At 61.1% G+C, this 25,103-nt stretch overlaps 1 protein-coding gene across 1 annotated transcript in view; it reads left to right on the top strand.

The window, feature by feature from the left end:
• The window catches only part of FANK1 (fibronectin type III and ankyrin repeat domains 1), a 68,477-nt gene that overhangs the window by 37,011 nt on the left and 6,363 nt on the right, over positions 1 to 25,103 (top strand). The window contains exons 3-6 of the mRNA XM_055118728.1: positions 16,502 to 16,679; positions 18,434 to 18,558; positions 23,624 to 23,705; positions 24,395 to 24,469. Coding sequence (XP_054974703.1) covers positions 16,502 to 16,679; positions 18,434 to 18,558; positions 23,624 to 23,705; positions 24,395 to 24,469 — 460 coding nt within the window. The remainder of the gene's footprint in view (positions 1 to 16,501; positions 16,680 to 18,433; positions 18,559 to 23,623; positions 23,706 to 24,394; positions 24,470 to 25,103) is intronic.

Below are 25,103 nucleotides of genomic sequence, written 5' to 3'. Positions count from 1 at the left end.
ACTTAATAAATGCGCAGTGCAAATGGCAGAGTCAACCTTTGTTAAGTTTTATTTTTTTATATGATGCATTATACGATGTGTCCTTTGGAAAACTGCACATCTGAAGCTCCTTAGTATAACCCAAGGTGTCCGCTGCGACTAAGCCTCCTCTCAGCCCCCCAGAGAAGCCCCCAGCCCAGCAGCTATCTGTCCGTCCCCTTGCCCCTTGCCCTACCCCCCTCACTGTCACGTCTGCGTGGATGTCAGGCCGCTCTGCAAGTTCCACAGGATCAAATCCGGACACAAGTGGCCTTTCTGCTAGTTTTTATAAACGTGTTGCCTCTTTTTCCTTTGGCTCCTTTTGGGGCCACACCTGGCAGTGCACAGGGCTGACTTCTGGCTCTGCACTCAGGATCACTCCTGGTGGGGCTGCGGAGGGATCGAACCCGGGTCTGCTGCCTGCGAGGCCAGTGCCCTCCCCGCCGCACTATCTCCCTGGCCCCAGTCGGTCACCCCTTCCCCTTCTCACTCTCAGAAAACCCCGTTGAAGGGTCACTAAAATGTGTCGGTGACGTACGGTGCCACAGAGCCACAAGGGTTTTCTGCTTTATAACGGACAAACCATTTCACCTTACAGGAAGCGTGGAGGTTGCGCAAATATTTAGAGATTCCCGAGGAGAACTCAGAAGCGCCCCGATGATTCTGGGAGCTGGGAGGGGCCCTCCCGGGGCGACTTGGGGGTGTGCTTCCTCCAGCAGAGACTCCGTCTCGGGGTGTTTCCAAAGAGGGCTTGGAGCTTGGCCACCTGTCCAGGCAGTCAGCTGTCCCTGGCTGCTTGCAGAGGTGCGAAGGGATGGATGACCACTGTCCAGACCTCACCCCTCGGGGGAGAGTCCGACACCACGTTTGATTTTGTGTCACCTCCCCTCGCCTCCCTTCCCCTGCCCTCCCTTCCCCTGCCCTCCCTTCCCCTCCCCTCCCTCCCTTTCCCTCCCTTCCCCTTCCCTCCCTTCCCCTCCCTTTCTCTCCCCTCTCCTCCCCTGCCCTCCCTTCCCCTGCCCTCCCTTCCCCTCCCCTCCCTCCCTTTCCCTCCCTTCCCCTTCCCTCTCCTCCCCTCTCCTCCCCTCCCCTCCCTTCCCCTTCCCTCCCTTCCCCTCTCTTCCCCTCCCCTCCCCTCCCCTCCCCTCCCCTCTCCTCCCCTCCCTTCCCCTTCCCTCCCCTCCCCTCTCCTCCCCTCCCCTCTCCTCCCCTCCCCTCCCCTCCCATCCCCTCCCCTCTCCTCTCTTTGCTTCTTGGACCACACCTGGCGCTGCTCAGAGGCTACTCCTGGCTCTGCACTCAGGAATCTCTCCTGGCGGAGACCATGTGTGGTTTCAGGGATGGAACCCAGGTCGGTAGCTTGCGAGGCAAGTTCTCTCCCTGACGCACTGTCACTCCGGGATGTGCGTGTTTTCTTTCTTTGGGGTTGGGGCCACTCCTGGCACTGCTCTGGGACCCTTGCAGCTTAGAGCTCGGAGATTGCTCGGGAGCACCCGGCCCCCTGCCCGGTCAGCGTGAGCCCAGCCTGTCCAGCTGTCTCTGGCCCCCAGCACTGTGCTCGAATTAGTCTTCCTGTCACCTCCGATAGTTTTTGGCAGAAATGATGCACGCTCCGTTTCGGACTAGGGGAGCCCACGGAGTGACCCTCACAAAGCAGCTGACGTGGGTAGAGCATTTGCCTTGCACACGGCCAACCCGGGTTCGATTCCCAACATCCCATATGGTCCTCCAAGCACCGCCAGGAGTAATTCCTGAGTGCAGAGCCAGGAGGAACCCCTGAGCATCGCCGGGTGTGACCCAAAAAGCAAACAAAACAAAACAAAACAAAACACACACACACACACACACACACACACACACATACACACAAAGCAGCTGATGATCTGCTCAACAGTTAACTGGTACCCGGCGGGTGTGCTTGATTTTTGTTTTGTTCCACGCGAGTTCTCCTCTGCTTTTGACTGATGCTCTGGGAGCTGTTCGGGATGAGTAAGTCCTGATAGTCCCTTCATGGGGCCGGTTTCCTGAGCGCTCACGTGAAATGGGGCGGTGGACTCTGTTTGAACAGCCTGGTTCTCCCTCCTACGTGCTCTTCTCGCTGGCACGAGAGTGGCTGCCCCCTGGGCTCCGGTAAGGGGCCGGGGCTGTGACCTTCTGGCTCCGAGGCCGCGGCCAAGTGCGGCTGCATTCAGTCCACGGGACCCACAGAACCGCACGGGCCGTGATGCATTTCTTTCCCTTTTCTTTTTTGATCACACCCAGCGATGCACAGGGGTTACTCCTGGCTCTGTGCTCAGGAATTACTCCTGGAGGTGCTTGGGGACCATATGGGATGCCGGGGATTGAACCCGGGTCAGCTGCGTGCAAGGCAAATGCCCTCTCCATTGTGCTATTGCTCCCGCCCCTGTGATGCATTCTGATTTGTGAGTCTCCGGCGGTGTCGACCTCTTGATTGTGTGTCTGCTGAAAACCATCTCAGGGGCCGGAGGTAGTACAGTGGGTAGGGAGCTTGCCCTGCCCATGGCCGAGTCCGATTCACCCCCAGCCCCTCGTATAGTCCCTCCCCACCACCACCCTACCAGTGTGATCCCTGAGCACAGAGCCAGGACTAAGCCCCAAGCATACACAGTAGGTGCCCCCACAAAACAAAATACATAAATCGGGGGGCAAAGAGATAGTCCAGTGGGTAGGGTGCCCACCTTGCATGAGGCGACCCGGGTTCTATCCCCAGCACCCCATATGGTCCCCTGAGCACCGCCGGGAGTGATCCCTGAGCACAGAGCCAGGAGTAAGCCCTGAGCACCATCGGCCTGAGCACCATCGGGTGTAGCCCAAAGAAACAGAACAAAGTGAAACAAAACGTAAGATTAAAAAACCATCTCAGGGCTGGAGCGATAGCACAGCGGGGAGGGCGTTTGCCTTGCTTGTGGCTGACCCGGGTTCGATTCCCAGCATCTCATATGGTCCCCTGAGCACCCCCAGGAGTAACTCCTGAGTGCAGAGCCAGGAGTAACCCCTGTGCATCGCATGACCCAAAAAGAAAAAAAAAAATCTCAGAATACCAACTCTCCTCCTCTGCGTCTCCTCCCCTGCCGGTATCTGTGTCTGCATCTGGCAGTGCCTCAAACCCAGGAACTCGCCCGTCAAGGTCACACTTTTTTAATTAAAACGTCTTTTTTCCTTTACTGAATTACAGTGAGAGACACAGTGACAAGGTTGTTCGTGATTGGGTGTCAGTCAGCTAATGTCCCAACACCTGCCCCTCGAACCCTGAACCCCACCCCTGCGCCCCTGACTTTCCGTTTAAATGTGTTTTGTGATTTCCTGTTCGAGAAGCATTTTTTTTTTGGGGGTCACACCCGGCGATGCACAGGGGCCACTCCTGGCTCTGCACTCAGGAATTACCCCTGGCGGTGCTCAGGGGACCCTATGGGATGCTGGGAATTGAACCCGGGTCGGCCGCGTGCAAGGCAAACGCCCTCCCCGCTGTGCTATCGCTCCAGCCCCTCGAGAAGCATTTTGACAAATCCTCTCTGTTCTGTTTGGTTCCCCGACCATCACCCTCACAGCCCGTGACGGGCCAGCCCAGGACGGGCGTGCCGGAGACGGCTCATCCCGGAGAGGCTCCCCGTGCGAATCCTGCTCCACGTCTGGGGGCCTTCTGAATCGCATCGTCTCGTCTGTCACTTTGGCTGTCACTTTCGCTGTCGGCATTTTTGTAGCTGGCACGATTCTCCCCGCAACGGCCCTGCAAACCGTTTTGAGTTCCTATTGTTGCAGAGAGCTCCGGGAGTGTGGAAGCGTTTGCCAACCTGCAATCTTCCAATATTTGCTTTGACTTCCATGAAGGTCCTCATTTTCCTCTGTGAATTTCAAGATGCTTTGTAGCTGTAAAGGAAAAAAAAAAACAAAACAACAAAAAAAGGGTGGAAAATTTATTTGAAATGAGCACAGTCACAAGAACAATTCCAGTGTGTTTTAAATTGCCACTGCGCTGAGCTGAGGCCTGTAATTACATAATCAGATTAGTCCTCCTCTACAGATACTGGACTGTGGGTGGGACCCGCGTGGACGTTCTGGAACTCTCCTTCCTCTGAGCGCCAGTTTGGCCAGGATGGGCATGTGTGATGGTTGGGGGGGTGGGGGGCCCGCCCCCGCCCCTGCCCCAGCAACTGACCCTTTGTCGTGGCCCTTGGTGAGTCTTGCAGAACGAGAGTTCTGACAAGCTCATTCCGTGTGATGGCTGTACAGCGTGCGTTGGCGGTGGCGCCCGCCGCTCCCCCAGCAGCTGTTCCTGCCAGGGCGACACTCGTGGCTTAATTAGGTGTCAGTGTGATGCTGCGCCTCAGCTAACGACGTTCAACTCGGGCGTTTGGAGGAGTCACCCCACGCCCGGGGTCTGACCCGAGATCTGGCGCCTCCGCCCGAGGGCCTGTCCCTCACTCACAGTCTCACCCCCCACCTGCAGGGGGTAGAGAGGGGGGAGTCAGTCCAGGGGTCGGGGGACCCCGGAGGAAGCCACTGCCATTGCCAGCACCCCCAGACCTCCGTGACCAGAGGTGAGTGCGGGCAGCCTGGGCAGCCCCTCACCTGGGCGCCCACCCAGCGCCTTCCCTGAGTCCTTCCCAGGTGGCAGCGCCCACGGGGAGGGAGCACAAGCAGGAAGTGGAGAGGAGGGACCCCCGACTGGGCCCCCGGCACCCCCCCACCCGAGCTGGGCAGGTGGCCGTCTTGCCCAGTGCCTCGGGGGTGCCGAGGAGAGCCGGGGCCTGACCTCCATCGGCAAAAGCGGCCGTGCCGTCGCCGGGGCCCGAGCTCTCCCCTGCAAGCGCCAGGGCGTGCCCGGCTGTGCCAGGGAGAGGCGCCTCTCGACACGGGCGCTGGGGGCTCTGCTGTGCAGGGCCTCGGGCCCGGCTCCTGCTGGGCATGTGCGTGGCCACCCGAGTCCTCGCCCTCGTGCGTGCACGGGCAGGCCCAGTCCAGCCCTGGCCTCTGGGGCGGAGTGGACCCTCTCTGAATTGGAGAAGCCCCTCCGATGGCCGGTTCCCTGTGTGCGGGGGGCGGGGGGTCTCCCCAGGACTGATCCTCACTCTCCATCCTCGTACCTGCCACGGAGTGAGGCCGCAGCTCCCAGGCCCCCAAAGGCCCCTCACAGCCCACCTAGCAGCTCCACACCCCATGGGCCTTCTGCAGCCCTCTCACCGCCCCCCACAGACCCTCACAGCCCCCTCAGGGCCCCCCATGGCCCCCCACCCCCGCCCCTGCTTTTGTGTAGAGATCACCCAGTGCCTGGGGCGTGGACCCGCGCCCCCCCCCCCCCCCCGTGACCTCCTGCACCCCCGGGTGCCTCTGTGCAGGCTGGAGCGAGGGCGAGGACCCTGCCCTGGGGACTGTGTGAGCCTGGGGGGGTGTCAGCAGCTGCCCAGCGCTCAGGCCCACGGCACCACATCAGGTTCCAAGCCCTGAGCAGCTCCGGGTGTGTCCCCAGGCCTGAGAGAAGCAAGGAGGCAAAGTGCGGATCATCACGCGTCGCATTTTGGAAATCGCAAAGCAAAAGTCAGTCTTTTTTTTTTTTTTTTTTTTGCTTTTTGGGTCACACCTGGTGATGCCCAGGGGTCACTCCTGGCTCTGCACTCAGGAATCACCCCTGGTGGTGCTCAGGGGGGACCCTATGGGATGCTGGGAATCGAACCTGGGTCGGCCTCATCCAAGGCAAATGCCCTCCCCGCTGTGCTATTGCTCCAGCCCCGCAAAAGTCGGTCTGACAGATCGTACAAGACAAGGAGTATTCGCCGCCCCCCGTGGGCGTGTCTTAGCTTTAGGCGTCTGTGTAGGCGCCAGAGGCCTGCCAGGGGGAATGGGGAGGAGCAGGGGGATTTATTATGGACGGGCAGGAGGGATTTTAGTTGAGGGGCGGGAGTGGTGCTCAGGGCTTACTCCTGGCAGGGCTCAGGGGACCCTGTACGGTGTCCGGGACAGAGCCCAGGTTGGCCACGTGCAGGGCAAGTGCCCTCTCTGCCGAACTACCTCTCTGACCCATCAGGCAATGTTTTTTTTTTTTTTTTTGGGTCACACCCGATGATGCACGGGGGTCACTCCTGGCTCTGCACTCAGGAATCACCCCTGGCGGTGCTCGGGGGACCATATGGGATGCTGGGGATCAAACCCGGGACGGTGGTATGCAAGGCAAACGCCCTCCCTGCTGTGCTCTCGCCCCAGCCCCCATCTCGTCTTGTCTGACTTCTCTCCTGCCGCTGACGTGGTGTCGCTGGTGTTTGCTGGCGACAGGCCTGCTCATCTTTCACGGAGTGGAAAAAGCCTTTATTCTCTCCTTCCGCTTCCCTTTCTCCTTCCACTACTCTTCCCCCACATCTTCCCCTTCCTGGTTCTGTGCTCAGGACTCACTGCTGCAGTGCTCAGGGACCCGTATGTGGTGCTGGGGTTGAACCTGGGATTCCCCCATGTGTAAGCACCTCACCCCCTGTCCTATCCCTCTGGTCCCCCCGGGGGCCCCTATGGGATGCCGGGGATGGAACCTGGGTTGGCATGTGCAAGGCAGACACCCACGGAACCTGGGTTGGCATGTGCAAGGCAGACGCCCTCCCTGCTGTACTCTGGCTCCGGCCCTGATTTTCTGGCTTTTCAAAGTTGTGCTTCCCAGCCTGAGGCTGTTTTCTGATGACTTTATACTGAATTCCAACCATTTCATCAGGTGCAACTATTTGGCCGTGTGTGTGTGTGTGTGTGTGTGTGTGTGTGTGCGTGGGGTGGGAGATCATAGCTGCCATGCTCAGGGCTTACAGCTGGATCACTCTTGATGGGCGTCCGGGGACACTCCATCATGCCAGGGATCGAATCATCAGGCAGACGACCCCAAGGTTTCAGAGTGACCCATGGCCCCGCTGTCCCCGCGGGGCCACTTCTGGTCATTACCTGGGCCACGTGCGCCCATGCCGCCCAGCTTTTGGACTGGCCGTGCCTGTCCGTGTCGGTGCCCGGCCTACAGCGTCCGTCCCCCGCAGGCCCCTAGGGTGGCCACGGCCCCGCGCCCACCGCGCTACTTCCTGGTGCTGGTTTCCCCAGGAACTTCGGCCCCCGATTCTGGAAACAGGCTTTTCCAATGAAGACGAGTTTAGTCCCTTGAGGGAACCCCGGCTAGGGTCATGTGCTCTAGGGGGTCATCGTGGCTCCGGCCGCCCCCCCCCAAAGCTGAAATCTCCCCACCACGGTTCTTCACCCCGCACTTTCCTCCACGTCCCCCGCGCTCGGAGCCCCGTGCTGGTCACTGGCCACGGCCTCCCTCCTGCTGTCCTCCCCGCACCCCCGAGTGAGGCCGGCCGGTGCCGGCTCTCTCCCGCCAGCTGACCCCACTTGGCTCCGCCCAGCTCCCACACCCCACGTGCGGAGTCCCGTGTTCTGCTCGCTGGGTCTCTACGCACGCGTAGGAAGGATCCGTGGGCCCGGTGCTGGTTTGGGGGTGGCGGAGGGGTCACGGCGTTCACGGTTTTCTGGGGTGAGCACACGGACCTCGGCCGTTGCTCTGGAACGCGCAGTTGGGCCGTGGATGCTGTGGTGGCCCGGTGCCACGCCCGGAGCTCACGGGCCGCAGGTAGCTGGGCTCATGGAAATATGGGCATCATTATATGAAATTGAGTGCGCCACAGTCTTTACTGGTGTTGCCTGTAATTATCACACAGAGCATTTGTTTTTATTTTGTTTTATTTTTTTTTTGGGGGGGGGTTGTCTGCGTCCTGTGATGTTCAGGAGCTACTCCTGGCAGCGTTCAGAATAATGGCCACGTGGCACGCTGCGGAGAGAGCCCAGCTCAGCTGCGGGCAGGGCAAGCGTCCTCCCACTGTACTAGCTCTCCATCCCTGAGTATTCGCTTTTGGAGATGGAGATAAAGTTATAGGTGCCCTATAGGGCAGAGGACTGTCCATGGCGGGCTGTGAATTTTAAGAGGCAGCTGCAAAAGAGCTCCTTTGCTGTGATGCCATTTTTGTAAAAATGTATATATTCAGATAGAAGCAGCTTTAAAACGGTTCCATTAACTGCTGCTGTGCTTCATCTCCAGGGAATGGACTTTTAGGGAACTTTGATTTCCTGTTTCGGTACTTCTGTATAAGTTGAATTTTAAAAACAATGTATTAGGTATTACTTTCACATCATATATATACACAAATACATATATACATACAAATATATATATCTTTGGCCATTTTGGGGGAAATGTGCTTAATCAAGAGAACTATTTTCTGAAGTTTCAAATATTTATGTTCCTCTGTTGGCGCCTGGAATTCACCTCGGTGCCGGGCAGTATTTATCATCCCCTCCGCTCACTGAGGTTCTGTGCAAAACCTTTCTCAGGGCCCATTTTCCTCTTTTGAAATTATAATTGGAGCTCTCAGAGAGCGAGGCACTCACACCCCCCAGAGAGATGCTCGGAGTCCAAGGGTGACCCCAGCAGGGATCTTGCGGGCGTGACCTGGAGGAAGGGGCAGGGCGTGAGGGAGCGGCGGGGGGACGGGGGTGGGGGAGAGGCGAGGAGCTGAAGGAGGCTGCCAGGGGCCACAGGGGAAACAGCCTCCCGGGGAAGAGGGAGATTTGTGCTCCTGCCGGCCCCGCTGCCCGGGGACGGGGCAGAGAGGGGGTCAGTCTCGGGGCTGACCCTCCACTCAGACGGGGGGGGGGCATGGCGCGGCAGCTGCTTCGGATGTGCGCTGCCCCTGAACAGGCGAGGCTGCTCTTTACGGCGAGGACCCCACAGTGCTCTCTGCTTGCAGGATGGAGCCCACCGACAGGCAGGCGGCAGGTGGGGCCCAGCGCAGAGGCCGGGGCGGGGCGGGGGGGTCCTGTCTGGGGCGTTATTCTGACAAACACATAAGCAACGACGCCCCGTGTTGGTAATTGATGCCCGACTTACGACTCTGGTTCTACCCAGACAGGAGGTTCCCCAGAGGGCGAGGGCTGGAGCTCTCTCTCGAGGCCCTGGAACTAGCGATATTCCATTGACTCTCGCAATTAAGATGATCCGATTCACTCCCGGGCTCCGGAGGCTGTGAGGCTCTTCAGCAGGGGAGGGGCCCTTCTCCCTGACCGAAGGCCCTTCGTGTCCTCCCTGGATGCTCCCCCAGGCGCGGGGCAAGAGTCTCTCCCTGCCGCCGTCTTTTCCCACAAGGCTCACGTGAGAATGAGAGTCCCACGGCCTGTGGGTGGTGGCGTCTGACGTGCCACAGAGGGCCCCCAGGCCTCCTGAGCACTGTTTGGGAGTCCTCCATGCTGTCCCTGCATTGCCTCCTGATGCGCCAGTGTGCACCAGAGGGCTTTCCTCAGCCTCACCTCACGCACCACGGCCATTCCCTGGGCACGTCCCGTCCCATTTTATGAAGGAAACGGTCTCCTCGCAGGTATTTTTTTTTTTTTTAATTGAATCACTGTGAGATACAGTTACAAGCTCTCATGTTTGGGTTACAATCACACAATGATCAAACACCCACCCCTCCACCAGTGCACATTCCCCACCACAGATGGCCGCAGTGTAGCCCCCATCCCACCCTCCCCCTGCCTCTAGGGCAGACAAGCTCCCCCAGACTCTCTCTCTACTTTGGGGCATTATGGTCTGCTATACAGACACTGAGAGGCCATCACGTTTGGTCCTTTATCTCCCTTCAGCACACACCTCCCGTCCCGACCAGTCCCTCCAACCATCATTGACTCAGTGACCCCTTCTCTACTCCAGCTGCCTTCTCCCCCAGCTCATGAGACAGGCTTCAAATTATGGAGCAATATTCCTGGCCCTTGTGCCTACTGTCCTTGGGTGTCAGCCTCATGTGATGTTATTCTACACTCCATAAATGAGTGCCGTTATTCTATGTCTGTCCTCTCCTTCTGTCTCATTTCACTTAGCATGATACTCTCCATGTCTATCCATTTATAAGCAAATTCCATGACTTCATCTCTCCTAATAGCTGCATAGTATTCCATTGTGTAGATGTATCAGAGTTTCTTTAACCAGTCATCTGTTCTTGGGTACTCGGGTTGTTTCCAGATTCTGGCTATTGTGAACAGTGCTTCAGTGAACGCACAGGTACAGATGTCATTTCTACCGTGCTTTTTTGCACCCTCGGGATATATTCCCAGAAGTGGTATTGCGGGGTCATATGGAAGCTCAATTTCTAGTTTTTGAAGGAATGTCCATGTTGTTTTCCAGAGAGGCTGGGCCAGTCGGCATTCCCACCAACAGTGCTCGTAGGTACTTTAATCTCACCTGTTTCCTTCTTTCAGGCGAGCAGAAACATTTTTCTCAATCGTGTTATCATGATTAACTGCTGGCTATCATGGAAAAATTACCGTTGGGGGTGTGTGGGGTTCATTTTATGGAAGCCAGGGAATGGCCTGGGGTTCAGTGGTTCCTGGCTCTGTCTGCGGGCCCAGGAGGAATCCCGTACCACGGGGTCGGCGTGAGCCCAGCCGCTGACCCCTGACACACGCACCCAGAGGGATTTTCTGCTTTAAAATCCAAGACTTTAGACGAAGGTCCCCGACTCCCCCTGCCGGTTCCCAGGGTTCCCGGGTGGTGGATCCCAGACAGCTGTGGGGAATGCTGAGGGGACAGTCACTCCTGGCACCAGTGTCCCCACCAGGGTACCTTTTCCCCGGGGCCCCAGCTGCCTCCAGGCTGCAGATGACGTTTGTTATTGGGCCTCAGGAAACGGGCAGGACAGGAAGGTTCTAACCGGGCTCCTTGGGGTGTCCATCACAGGGATACGCACCTCTGTTTAAAAGTAAAAAAGAATTTATCAACAGATTTATTTATTTATTTATTATTATTTTTTAAATTTTTATTATATCACCATGTGGAAAGTTACAAAGTTCTCAGGTTTATGTCTCAGTTATACCGTATTCAAACACCATCCCTTCACCAGTGCCCATATTCCACCACCAAAATCCCCAGTATACCCCCCGCCACAGCCCCCCCAACTGTATAACTGATGAATTTCACTTCATTTTCTCTCTACCTTGATTACATTCCATATTGCAAAACAAAACTCACTATTGTTGTTGGAGTTTCCCCCCAAGGAAGACAGCCCTACTAAGGAAGCATTTGATAATTGGTTTGTCATTAAAAGATTGTATGTTTTCAGTTTTTAGAAAAGGTCACACGGCCGCTAACGCGGCCGCGTGGCTCAGATGTGTTCCAGTCCCGCAACCCGGAGCCATGTTAGTTGCTGCTCAGTGTCGCCAGGGCTCCATCCGGAGAAGGTGTACCAGCTGTACCTCCTCTGTCTGGATCCCTGGTGTTGTTGGCCCAGATTCGGGTCTGGAGCATTTCTCCGGCCGTGTTGCTCACCAGACTGCCTGGCCTCTTCTCTGTTGAAGGTGGGAAGATCTCAACAGATTTATTAATTTTGTGTTTTAGGTCATATGTGGTGGTGCTCAGGGCTGGCTCCTGGCTCTGTACTCAGGGCTGACTCCCAGCTCTGTGCTTGGGGCTGACTCCTGGCTCTGTGCTCAGGGCTAACTCCCAGCTCTGTGCTCAGGGCTGACTCCCGGCTCTGTGCTCAGGGCTGACTCCTGGCTCTGTGCTCAGGGCTGACTCCCGGCTCTGTGCTCAGGTCTGACTCCTGACTCTGTGCTCAGGGATGACTCCCAGCTCTCTGCTCGGGGCTGGCTCCTGGTGGTGCTCTGGAGACCATCCCCAGTGCCAGTGACCAGGCCTGGCCTGGCCGCATGCTTCTGCCCCTTGCTCTCTCCCTTCACCGTCTCAGCGTCTCGTGTGGGAACTTCTCACACCAGGCCAGCGGCTGCCTCCGGGGCCCACGCTGGTCACAAGTGCTCTGTGGCTTGTGAAATAAGGGGACACTGGCGAGCACGAGGACGGGAGTAATAACTCATCGTTGGGTCTGCGGAGGGGGCTGGCTCATTTCTGTTCTTACGCCCGTTTATTATTGTTATTCTGTGAAGTCTAGCTAGCAAAGGCCCAGGTAACATTCGGCGGTTTGCTTACTCTTCCCAGTGTCTCGTGGTTAAACCTGTCGCTGGTACGTGATGGCTTTTTTTTTTTTTTTTTTTTTTTTTTTTTTTTTTTTGCTTTTTTGGGTCACACCCAGCGATGCACAGGGGTCACTCCTGGCTCATGCACTCAGGAATTACTCCCGGCGGTGCTCGGGGGACCATATGGGATGCCGGGATTCGAACCCGGGTCGGCGGCGTGCAAGGCAAACGCCCTACCCGCTGTGCTATCACTCCAGCCCCACGTGATGGCTTTTTAAAAGCAGCTTCTACTGCGCTCGCGTGCCGTATTCTACCCCTCCCTGATCACGGGGCCGAGAGCCGGATGCGGACGGAAGCGTCTAGATCTCACGCTCACGTGATTTATGACTTGGCCAGCGACAGCGGCGGCATAAGTGTGTTTGATGGCTCAGATTTGCATAAGAACTTTCCGAGGGGAAAGTGAGCTCGCGGCGTCGTCAATCCTGGCCGCCCCCCTTCCTCACCCTCCCTTCTTTTGGGTGGGGGACAAAGTTTTGAGAAAAATATAGCACAGCAGGTACGGCGTTTGCCTTGCACGAAACCGACCGGGGTTCGATTCCTCCGTCCCTCTCGAAGAGCCCGGCAAGCTACCGAGAGTATCCCGCCCGCATGGCAGAGCCTGGCAAGCTCCCCGTGGCGTCTTCAATATGCCAAACACAGTAACAACAAGTCTCACAATGGAGACGTTACTGGTGCCCGCTCGAGCAAATCAATGAGCAAGGGGATGACAGTGATATAGTGATAGAAAGAAGAATCAGGCATGATTGAAAAAAAAAAATCTCCCCCTCTCCTTCCTGCTAGTTACCTCAGGAAATGTTAAATTTTTTTTTTTTTGGGTCACACCCGGCGATGCACAGGGGTCACTCCTGGCTCATGCACTCAGGAATCACCCCTGGCGGTGCTCAGGGGACCATATGGGATGCTGGGATTCGAACCTGGGTCGGCCGCGTGCAAGGCAAACGCCCTCCCCGCTGTGCTATCGCTCCAGCCCCATGGAAATGTTAAATATTTAAGCTGAGTTTGTGGCCTGACCGCAGCTGAACGGTGAAGCTCGGACTGTGACGATGACGGAAAGTGAAGAAGCGAAAGCACTTCTGAGAGACGCGCCTGGAGGCAGGGGTGCTGCCCGGGGCAAGAGCGCCGGACCCCGTGACCGGGGATGTAGGAACGTTTCAGTCTGTCCCCGGCGCAGCAAGGAAACATACCCGATGCCCAGCAGAGTAAAGAAGTCGGGCCCTGGAGCTTGTGCAGTGAAGGGGCACATGCTTGGGTCCTGGCGGGCCAGTGGCTTCCGCGTGGCCTGGGGACGTTACTGACCAGGGCTGTGGCGCGCCCAAGGGGGTGGCGGGTGGAAGGGCCTTTGAGCCCCTCAGCCCCGCAGCCTGGGAGCCCCCCGCTGTCCCGAGGCGGACACACCTGCTCCCAGGTGTCGGCCAGGACCCCCACAGTGGCACTGACCACTGCACATCCCCCCAAGAGCAAGCACGCGTGATGCGTGGAATGTCTCGAGGACGAAAACCCGCCTGACACGTGCCTGGGTCGGCCGGCCACCAGCTGGAGATCAGCGCCGTCTCCGCCACCGTCAGGGTCCCCAGGGGTCCTGACCTGGGCCCCGTCTCCGCCACCGTCAGGGTCCCCGGGGGTCCTGACCTGGGCCCTGCCTGGCCATGGCAGCTTCCACCCAGAGCAAGTCTGGTTTCCTAGTCAGCACCATCTAGAAGGTTCCTCACCACTCAGGACAGCTCCCTCCCGTGTTTGGGGCCAGCCCATGGTGCCCAGAGGTGACCCGGGACAGCCCAGTCACTGCCCCACAACTGGGTGTGCCCAGGTGACCTCGCCACCGCGGGAGCTGTGAAATCCGCCCTGTCCCTTGCAAGGCACCGTGAACCCGGGCGGCGGGTCTGGAAGGGGTGACTGTGACCAGGGTTCTGGGTGTCCCCTAATCTGCTGCCGGAAGGACAGGTGCCACGGCCACTCTGTGGCCAGCACTGAGCTCCTTGTGTGAGGTCTCCTGGCACAGCCATGCTGGGTGATCCATGGAGACCCAGGCAGGAGGCGTGTGCGGGGGGGGGGGGGGCGGTCCGGACCCCTTTCTTGCCCCTGGAGCCCACATTTGCCTCTTGGCTGTTCCCCTTGGAATCTGGCCCAGCTGAGGATCCCATGCCTCCCCCGGTGGCTGGTGGGGCCCATGGCCAGGCTTCTGTGAGTTTCCCCGCCCAGTGTGGGCCCGGGGAGCTGCCACCATGGAGAGGCCAGAGTGCCAGCGGCCGGGCCCTGTCCCCGTGCGCCGGGATTCCCACTCGGAACACTGGGGGCCGTTCCCTAAGACAGAGCCTCTTTTTTTTAAAAAAAAAATTTTTATTTTAGCACCATGTGGAAAGTTACAAAGTTCTCAGGTTTATGTCTCAGTTATACTGTATTCAAACACCATCCCTTCACCAGTGCCCATATTCCACCACCAAAATCCCCAGTATACCCCCCGCTCCCCACCCCAACAGTATAACTGATGAATTTCACTTCATTTTCTCTTCACCTTGATTATGTTCCATATTTCAACACAAAACTCACTATTGTTGTGGGAGTTATACCCCCAAACAAGATAGCCCTACTAAGGAGGCATTTGATAATTAGTTTTCCATTAAAAGATTGTATGTTTTCAGGTTTTGAAAAGGTCGTGCGGCTGCGTTAGCGGCCGCGCGGCTCGGATGTGTCCCAGTCCCGAATCCCGGAGCCGTGTTAGTTGCTGCTCAGTGTCGCCAGGGCTCCATCTGGAGAAGGTGTTGTGGCTGCACCTCCTCCTTCCGGCTCCCCGGTGTTGTAAGAGAGAGCCTCTTAGGGGCTGGAGTGATAGCACAGCGGGTAGGGCGTTTGCCTTGCACACGGCCAACCCGGGTTCAAATCCCAGCATCCCATATGGTCCCCTGAGCACCGCCAGGGGTAATTCCTGAGTGCAGAGCCAGGAGTAACCCCTGTGCATCGTCAAGTGTGACCCAAAAACCAAAAAAAAAATAAAAAAAGACAGAGCCTCTTAACCGTGGCTTGTGGCCCCCACTGAAATGTGTTGAAGCCTTTCCTGGGCTGGGGCGATGGTACAGGAGGCAGGGCGTTTGCCTCGCACACGGCAGACCTGAGTTCCATCCCGGCACCCCCTGCGGTCGCCCGAGCACTGTCAGGAGTGAGCCCCTGAGTGCAGAGCTTTGCTGCGTGTGGCCACAAAACAGGACAACAGAGTGCGTTTCTCTAGGGTGGCTGACCCGCAAGCACTGGGTCTGCGGACTCAGGTTAGACCCGCGTGTACCGACATCTGGGGCGAAGCCGCCATGGCAGGAAAACGTCCAGGGAGCAGCTCTAGAAGCCCAGGGGTCCTGGGCCACAGCCGCGACACTCGGGCTTGTCACCAGAGTAGCAGGTGCCAGGCTGAGTGAAGCCAGGAAGAAGGAGCCGGAGCCTGACGGTCTCGCCCCTGTGCAGAGAGCAGGACCCCACCTGAGGCTGGTCTGGGGGGAGCGGGCTGCTGGGAGGAAGGGGTGGCAGTGATCGGGACACTTTATATGGGATGCCGGGGATCGAACCCGAGCCAGTCGAGAGCGAGGCCAGCGCCCTCCCCGCTGCACTCTCTCCCTTTGCATCTGGATTTCGTGCGCAGCTGGGCCGTCGGGAAGCCTCTCGGTGCTCTCTGGCATCCTCTGGCTCATTTGGGTTTTTGGGCGGCTGGTTTTGGGGCCACACGCAAAGGTGCTCAGGGCTTACGCCTGGCGGGGCCCAGAGGACCACGTGGGGTGCCGGGGATGGAACCCAGGTCAGCCACAGGCAGGCAAGTGCCTCGTTCCCTGGGCTTCCCTGAGTCTCTCCAGACCCCCTGCCCTTATTCAAGGACACTTCACTCTGCGTCAGGCCCAGCTTCTCCGGTAGCCCCGCGCCAGCCTCGCCTGCTGGGAACTGGGGACGTTGCAGGCTCGAGCTCTGGGCTCCGTGGAGAGTGCTCGGGGGTGGCACGGGAGAAAGGGCTGGTGAGGGTGTGCATCTGGGCCAGTGGCGCCTGCGGGACGCCTCTGTCCCCACCGGGCAGCGTCCGGCCCGGGCACGGAGCCCTGTCCACCCCGCTCCTGGCACCCGCTCGGCTTTCTCTGGGTGGTTCGGAGTTGCGGGTTCCACCGGGCTCGTCTCCGAGCTGCTTGTGCGAAAGACACGTGGCCTCTTGTCTGGCTCCCGTGACCCTCCGACCCGCCCTGTCTCCCGTCGGCCTTTCCCTGTCACGAGCGGGTCACAGGCCGACCGACTGGGCAATCACTAATGGGATCGATCCGTGGCTTGCCGGGGCCTCGTCAGCAGGGCGACGGGCCAGGTTCATCCAGGGGTGCGGGGGTGGGGGAGAGGGGCACACGTGCCTTCCTGGCCAGGGCCCCCGAGTCCTCACAGCCCGCCCCTGCCTCCCCCTTTACTTTCCCAGAAATCTCACCACCCTCGAGGCCTCATCCACCCGTTGTGGGCAAAGTGACCCACCACAGCATCGAGCTGTACTGGGGCCTGGACGAGAAGGCCAGGCGGCAGGGACCCCAGGACCAGTGGCTCCGGTACTCCATCGAAGAAGAAGACCCCAAAACGCACACTTACGGTATCATCTATACGTAGGTGCCGCGTCTCGGCCCGTCTGCTCCGAACCCTCGTTGGCTGGGACGCGCGGTTCCCTTGGAAACGGGCGCGAGGCATTTACGTGCAGTTCTGGTGCCCTGGGAAAGAAACCTCAGCGACGACTTTGTGACGGAACCTCCGTCCCCCCCAGACGCCTGGAGTATTCGGGGGCGGGGGGCGGCGGGGCCAGAATCCAGAGTCCGGCGTGGCCGGTGTGGCCAGGTGGGTACGGTCTGGGGGTGCCCTGGCAGGGTCCTGACCGGCTGCTCCTGCTTACCCCCTTCCAGCTTCCTGTCCCCTCCCCGGGCCTTTGTCTCTGCTGTCCCTTGGCTGCCCCCACCTTGCCATCTGCGGCGGCTCTCCCTGGTCGGGTCTCCCTCCCCTCCCCCCGGGCCTGACCTCGAGCACTGTGCCCTGAGATTCCGCTTGCTTCCCCTCCGCACCTCCCATCCCAGCTCCAACACTGCAGGCACACGGGGGCGGCTTTCTGGGGACAGTGTGGTCAGTGAAGGGTGTGAGGGGCCTGGAGAGACGCTCCCGCCCGCCGTGTCCACCCCCTTGCCAGGACTGTGGTGCCCGGAGGTGCGAGGAGCCGTTTGAAAGCCATAATGCTGCTCCAGTTGGAAGGAATGACCCGGGGATGCCCCTTGGGCGTCCCCCCATCCCCTCTGGGCCGGGGCAGGACGCGGTCAGTCCAGAGGCCAGTCTGGTCTCCCCGCCCCCTCTCAACTAGGACTGGGGTTGGGGAGGCCGAATGTCCACGGCCAAGGAGCTGCCCGCGCCCTCCCAGGCCCAGCATTGGATTCCTGCGGGGCTCTAGGCCTGGCCGGGCCCACAATGTCCCCGGGGGGGGGGGGGTAGGGGGGGAGGGGGGGCGAGCCCCTTGCCGGGTTGGTCCTGCTCCCGCCCCCGCAGAGGGGGCGTGCTCTGCCCGCAGTGCTCCGGCTGGCCACTAGGTGGCGCTGCGAGACCGCGCCTTGCCCCGCCCGGCGGTGTCCAGGTGCCTTTGGCTGCATCCCCGGGAAGAGGCTCGGCTCTGAGAACCCGCCCCGGCCCCCAGCCGTGCCTCGGGCTCCCCCGGGGGCTGGTGGTGCGCGTCTGTGGGTGCTGGGGGCAGGCCCCGTGTGCCCCGCTGGTCGCCCTGTGCCCCGCAGCAGGGGCTGTGGACCCCCCCAGCCTGCCTCCCCTTGCGGGCCTCCCTCCCTTTGTCCTCCTTGGACTTTGGGGCCACACCCGGCGGTGCCGGAGTTACTCCTGGCTGGGTGCTGGGGGAGGGGACGGTCACTCAGCCTGGCGCTTGGAGACCCTAGTGGCCCCCGGGCCCCCGTGTGCGGACGGCCGTCTCCACGGCCTCGGGTCCCTCCAGTTCTTCCTCCTGGCAAACGGGACCGTCCAGTGCCCGGAGGACAGACCCCTGGACCAAGCAGCCGGGTCCGGGCCCCGTGCTCCCTGCAGGCCTCCCCCTCCCCCCGCCCCTCGGCTGGAGGCCATCCCCTTTCTGGCCCGCGTGGCCGCCCCTGCCCGCCCCCCGTGCTGGGCACGTGGTCCCGGAGACAGAGGCGGGACCCAGTGCTGGAGACGGTGGGTGGGGGGTGGCGGGAAGGGCCCGGGAGAGGCAGGCCCAGCGAGGATGGGGTGGGGGCTTCCCCGAGGAGGCCCAGTCTGGGCAGCGAGGGGCACCTGCAGTGTCCAGGGCACTGGGCGGGCGGGGCCGGCGGGGCGGGTGCCCACCTGCCCGTGTCCTGCGCAGGGGCTACTCGACGAAGCACGTGGTGGAGGGCCTGGAGCCGCGCACGGTGTACAGGTTCCGGCTGCGAGTGACCAGCCCCTCGGGGCAGTGCGAGTACAGCCCCGTGGTCTCCGTGTCCACCACCAGTGAGTATGCGGACGCCCGGCTCGGCGGTGGCCAGAGGCGGCTCGGTCCTGAGCCCCCGGGACCCCCCTGCCAGCCCAGGGCAGGGGGCGGGTGTCCGGCGGGGGCGGTGTGTGGAGGGGCCGCCCCTTCTGAGGAGGCAGATCTCGCTGGACACTCAAGAATGTGCTCATGGTCCCGCGCAGGCCAGAGGAAGGGCCGCCTTGGGGGGGGGGGTTTGCGTCTGGCCGGGGAGCGTTTGAGCGGCTTGAGAAGCGCAGACTTGGAGTCGGGTAAAGGCGGGGCTCCCGGGACCCCGGCTTCGACTCAGCCCCGGCCAGCCGCCCCCGTGAGCGCAGACCGCCCTGCCGCCTGAACCCCTGCAATCTCGGGCTGCTGGGGGAGCGCCCTGCAAGGCCTTTGGGGGGGGTCTTTTATTTTCCCTGTGTGTGCGAGCCACCCCCAGCTGGTCAGGGCTCACTCCTTAGTGCTCTGTCCCGTCTTTCCCGGCTCACTATTGAGATATTTTGGGCCACCCCTGGAGCTTACTCCAGGCTCTGTGCTCTGGGGTCCCGCCTGGCGGTGTCCGGGGGCCGGATGCGGTGCGGGGGGGGGGGTCTCGCACTCGCCCCCAGTGTCCCAGCTCCACACGCCCGAGACTGAGCGTGCAGCTCGGGGCCTGGGGCAGTGTGGACGCAGGAAGGAGGGTCACGTGGTCTCTGCAGAGCCTGGCCGGGGCCCGCAGACAAAATGGTGTTCTGAAAAGTTTGTTTTTTTTTTTTCTTTTTGGGTCACACCGGCAATGCACAGGGGTTACTCCTGGCTCATGCACTCAGGAATCTCTCCTGGCAGTGCTCAGGGGGCCATGTGGGATCCCGGGGCTAGAACTCTGCATGCAAGGCAAATGCCGCACTGTCGCTCTGGCCCCAGGGTTGAGTTTATTTCTAATATTTATTTGTTTTGGCTCTACCCGCCGATGCTCTGGGCTCCCCAGGGCTCTGCATTCAGGGATCACCCTGGCAGTGCTTGGGGTGCCGGGGATCGAGCCTGAGTCGGCCGCGTGCAAGGCAAACACCTTCCCCCCCGGACGGTGTCTCTGGCTCTGGCTTGACTTTATTTCCAGGGAAGCAACAACGGAGCCCACCCAGGGTCACTGCCTGTGGCCCGACCCTCGGCCCACGTCCAGGCTGGTTCTCTGCCCCGGGGCACCGCCTGCACCAGGGAAAGGGGCTCCCGTGGCGGGACTGAGTGTCCTGCCGGGAGGGAAGGGTTTTCTTTGCGTTCAGAGTTGGCTGTTTTTTTTTTTTTTTATCGTTTCTTATAATTAATTTCTTAAGTAAAAATATTTACACAACCGGGAAGCAAAGCCCTCTGCAAGGCACGTTCGCGCCGTCTCGGGTCAGCCGCTGCCGTCCTCACCCCCGTCCTCAGCTCGTAAACGTGTCCTGTAGGTTGGATTTAGACAAGCGCTGACGTTGCCACGGCCCTGGGCAGCGTACAGAGGAGCCGCTCTGAAAGTCGATTTTCTTAAACCCAGTTTGCAGAAACTAGAAAGTGGTTTTTTTTTTTTAAACTAATTAAGAGTGTTGTTCTTTTGTTTTTGCTTTTAGGCCACACCCGGGGATGCTCAGGGCCGATCCTGGCTCTGAGCTCAGGGGTCCCGCCTGGGGGGGCTCGGAGAACCACACGGGGTGCCGGGGACCAAACTGGGTCACTGCGCAAGGCCGGCCCCTTCCCGCTGCCCCCTGCTGCCGTCCCCCGTACTCTATGTCTGGGGCATCTCGCCCAGTGGCCTCTTAGTGGCCCCCGGGGCCGTGGTGGTTCCCTGCAGGGGGTGAGCTGAGCCTCGTGCCTCCCGCTCCCCCGCCTCCCTCCTCCTTCCCTTTGAGCCCCTCCCCCTCCCCCTTCTCCCCTCCCCTCCTCATCTCTTCTGGAGGACCCTGGTCCCCTCGGCTGGGACGGGCCGGAGGAGTCTGCGTGCCGGACTGTCCTTGGGAAGGACGCCCTGGGGTGAGCCCGGGTGACTGGCCCGCGCTGCAGGAGCAGAGGCGGCCGACGGTGTCCGGAGACCCAGGGCGAGAGAGCCTGGGGCGGGTCTAGAGCCTCAGTGGCAGAGGGTGGGCGCAGGCTTGGGCATCACCCAGTGGAGGTCAGCACAGGAGCGTAGGGCCAGCCGGCAGCGTGAGCGCCCGGGGCTGCACGGGGAGAGGACGGGAAGCTGCTCTGCCCCCCTCGGCCCTACTCAGCCACGTGCTCTGCACCCCGCGTGCTCCCTCGTCCTCCCTGTGTGCTCCCTGCATCCTCTCTGCGTCCTCCCTGCAGTCTCCCTGGTGCTCCCTCGTCCTCCCTGTGTGCTCTCTGCCTCCTCCCTCCGTGCTCCCTGTGTGCTCCCTGGTGCTCCCTCATTCTCCCCATGTGCTCTATGCCTCCTCCCTCTGTGCTCCCTGTGTGCTCCCTGCATCCTCTCTGCGTCCTCTCTGCATCCTCCTTGCATGCTCCCTGGTGCTCCCCGCCTGCTCCCTGTGTCCTCCCTGCATGCTTCCCGTGTGCTCCCTGCTTGCTCCTTGCATCCTCCCTGTGTTCTCCCCGTGTGCTCCCTGCATGCTCCCCACGTGCTCCCTGTGTGCTTCCTGCATGTTCCCCATGTTCTCCCTGTGCTCCCTGTGTGCTCTCGGCGTGCTCCCTGAGTGCTCCCTGCATGCTCCTTGCATCCTCCCTGCGTGCTTCCTGTGTGCTCCCCACGTGCTCCCTGTGTGCTTCCTGCGTGCTCCCTGTGTCCTCCCTGAGTGCTCCCTGCATGCTCCCTGCATCCTCCCTGCGTGCTTCCTGTGTGCTCCCCACGTGCTCCCTGTGTGCTTCCTGCGTGCTCCCTGTGTCCTCCCTGAGTGCTCCCTGCATGCTCCCTGCATCCTCCCTGTGTGCTTCCTGTGTGCTCCCTATGTGTTCCCTGTGTGCTCCCTGTGTCCTCCCTGCGTGCTCTCTGTGTCCTCCCCGAGTGCTCCCTACATGCTCCCTGTGTGCTCCCTGCCTTCTCCCTGTATCCTCCCTGCGTCCTTCCTACGTGCTCCGTGTCCTCCCTATGTGCTCCCTGTGTGCTCCCTCATGCTCCCTGTGTGCTCCCTGTGTGCTCCCTGCATCCTCCCTTCGTGCTCTCTGTGTGCTCCCTGTATCCTCCCTGAGTGCTCCCTGCATGCTCCCTGCATGCTCCCTGCATCCTCCCTGTGTCCTCCCTATGTCCTCCTTGCGTCCTCCCAACGTGCTCCCTGTGTCCTCCTAGGTGCACCCTGAGTGCTCCCTGCCTGCTCCCTGAGTGCTCCCTGCATCCTCCCTACGTGCTCCCTGTGTGATCCCTGCCTGCTGCCTGAGTGCTCCCTTCATGCTCCCTAAGTGCTCCCTGCCTGCTCCCTGAGTGCTCCCTGCATCCTCCTGGCATCCTCCCTATGTGCTCCCTGGGTGCTCCCTGCCTGCTCCCTGGGTGCTCCCTGAGTGCTCCCTGCCTGCTCCCTGCATCCTCCTGGCATCCTCCCTATGTGCTCCCTGCCTGCTCCCTGTGTGCTCCCTGCATGCTCTCTGAGTGTTCCCTTCATGCTCCCTGCCTGCTCCATGAGTGCTCCCTGCATCTTCCCTGTATCCTCCCTACATACTCCCTGTGTGCTCCCTTCATGCTCCCTGAGTGCTCCCTGCCTGCTCCCTTCATGCTCCCTTCATGCTCCCTGTGTGCTCCCTTCATGCTCCCTGCACCCTCCTGGCATCCTCCCTACGTGCTCCCTGTGTGCTCCCTGCATGCTCCCTGCCTGCTCCATGAATGCTCCCTTCATCCTCCCTGTGTCCTCCCTACGTGCTCCCTGTGTCCTCCCTACGTGCTCCCTGAGTGCTCCCTGCCTGCTCCCTGCCTGCTCCCTGAGTGCTCCCTGCACCCTCCCGGCATCCTCCCTATGTGCTCCCTGCCTGCTCCCTGCGTCCTCCCTACGTGCTCCCTGCCTGCTCCCTGCGTGCTCCCCGTGTGCTCACTCACTCCAGGCCCCGTCTCCTTGCGGGCTGTAAGGGCGGCTCCTGCCTGGCTGGGCTGGTGAGTCCTGCCGCTTCTCACCCTCCGGGAGCTGGTGCCCCTCCTGGCCGGCCCCCGGTCCGTGGCGCTTCCTGTGTCTGTGCTGCCTGGCTCCTAGAGGCTGGGGGGGGAGGTGGGCGGCCCCGCGGGAGGGAGCGTGTCCCTGCTGCTCGGAAGCAGAGGCGCAGCCCACGCTGTCGGCCGCCGGCGCTGACCGTGCTGGGCCCGCCCGGGCCGGTGCTGCCGGAGCCTCGCGCGCTGGGATGGCGCTTCCTCCTGTCCCAGACTCACCCCCCCCGCCCCCTTGTCACTGTGCTTCCTGGGCCCTGCAGCGAGAGGGGCCCTGGGGCCGCCGCTGGCCCCGAGGGGAGCCCGGGCCTTGGCCTTCGAGCTACGAAGGCCCCGGGCCGCGTGGTTCGAGGGTTAAGCGGTTGGGCAGCTCCTTGGCGCATGGACCAGCGTGTGGAGATGATTCCAGAGCTTTCCCGGGCGTGTCTGAGGAGCCTGCGGGGGTGACCTTCCTACGGCAGGGCCACGCCACTGAGTTAGGGGCTTTGCCCAGTGTAGCTCCCGGAAGGGGAACATGCTCCCGGCAGGGAATGGAAGAGCTGCTTGTCAGACTAGCCAGGGGCCACCAGACTAGCCGGGGGCCATCAGACTAGCCAGGGGCCACCAGACTAGCCAGGGGCCATCAGACTAGCCGGGGGCCATCAGACTAGCTGGGGCCCATCAGACTAGCCGGGGGCCATCAGACTAGCCGGGGGCCATCAGACTAGCCGGGGGCCACCAGACTAGCCAGGGGCCACCAGACTAGCCAGGGGCCACCAGACTAGCCAGGGCCCATCAGACTAGCCAGGGGCCATCAGACTAGCCAGGGGCCACCAGACTAGCCAGGGCCCATCAGACTAGCTGGGGGCCATCAGACTAGCCAGGGCCACCGGACAGTGCCTTCCTGGCCTCGGGCACAGGCGCCCGCCCTGGTCAGGGGTGGGGGCGAGAGGCTGGGCGCCCTCCCCTGGTGACGAGGTCTCGTTCCCCAGGAGAGCCCATCAGCAGCGAGCACTTCCACCGCGCCGTCAGTGTGAACGATGAGGACTTGCTGGTCCGGATGCTCCAAGGAGGGTGAGCGTGGGCTGCTCGGCCCCTGGTTTCCCACCCACCAGGGCCGAAGCGCAGGCCGAGGTGCCGGAGTGACCCCCGCCCTGCACCCCCCGCTGGGCACCATTAGGCGTGGCCCCTGTTTGAAAAATACAAGACAGGGCTTGCCTGACCGGCTGGAAGTGCTCCCACCTGTGAGACCGACCCCAAAGTCGCCGCCTGGCCGTGGACGTGCCCGAGGAGGAGGACCCGCCGCCCGCGGTCACAGCCCAGCCCAGCCCCGTCTGATGAATGCAGGGGGCCGTCCCTGGCCCCGGCCCTCCACGCCTGCCCCTCACTGCTGAGACGGAGGCGTCTCCACCCGGGGCCAGTGTGGCAGGTGGTCCTGGCCTTTGCACACGGCCTCTGCGGCCGGGTGGGAGGGGGCGGCCAGAGTCCCCCGGGGCAGATGGTGCTCCCGATGGTGCTCAGCCGGGGGAGGCACAGGGTACTGGCCCGAACCCTGGGCCCCTGCAGGCAGGGCACATGCTCAGCCCGTGGCATGTGAGCCAAGCCAGCACGGGGGCCGGCGAGACACGAGACACGGTGACTCCGTCCCCCAGCCCGTGAGTCGGGCCCGTGCAGCGGCCGCTCGGGCCATCTCAGCCCGCGGGAGTGGGGGCTCGGCAGCCCCCGGAGGGCAGGGCGGGCGGTGACCCCGTCTCTCCCCGCAGCAACATCCAGGTCGACGTGCCCAATAAGTTTGGCTTCACGGCTCTCATGGTTGCCGCGCAGAAAGGTTACACCAGGTAGGGCCGGGGCTCCGCACCCCCACGGGACCCCCGGGGGGCTGGGGGACTCGGGCACGGACGGCGCCCAGGGAAGAGGGAAGGCCGCTCGCGTGGGCAGGGCGGTGCCTCTGAGGTTCCGGGAAACGCGCAGGGGGTGGAACTGGAGCTTCTTTAGAAGGAAAGTGGGGGTGGAGAACTGAGCCCCGGGAAGTGGACCGTCCAGACGGGGCCGGCGGGGCCTCGTGCACTCACGCCGTGGTTCCGGCTCCATGCAGAGACATGCCATCATGCAAACAGGTTTTCTTTGCCCGGTGATATCGATATTTTGCCAAGATGCCATTTTTCAAAGAAGGAGAAATGACTTTTCCTTGGTCCACCCTGTAAAAGTGCTCCCAGTGGTCATCGGAAGGGCAGCAGGTTACTTTAGATAGTGTGATCTGTCTCGTGGTAGACTTTGTTTTTAATGAAGAATTTTTGGAAAGGGTGAAAAATCCTAGCGTGCGTGCATATATGTGTGTGTGCATGTGTGTGCGTGTGTGCATGTGTGTGTGCACGTGTGCGCATGCGCTCATTTGTGTGTGCATGTTTGTGTGCATGTGTGTGTATATGTGCACGTGTTTGCGTGTGCATGTGTGCGTCTGTGCATATGTGC

Source organism: Sorex araneus, chromosome 11 (genome assembly GCF_027595985.1).
Source record: "Sorex araneus isolate mSorAra2 chromosome 11, mSorAra2.pri, whole genome shotgun sequence".
Lineage (NCBI taxonomy): Eukaryota > Metazoa > Chordata > Mammalia > Eulipotyphla > Soricidae > Sorex > Sorex araneus.
The sequence above is the reverse complement of the archived record's forward strand: the minus strand, read 5'-3'. Positions and strand labels throughout refer to the sequence as shown.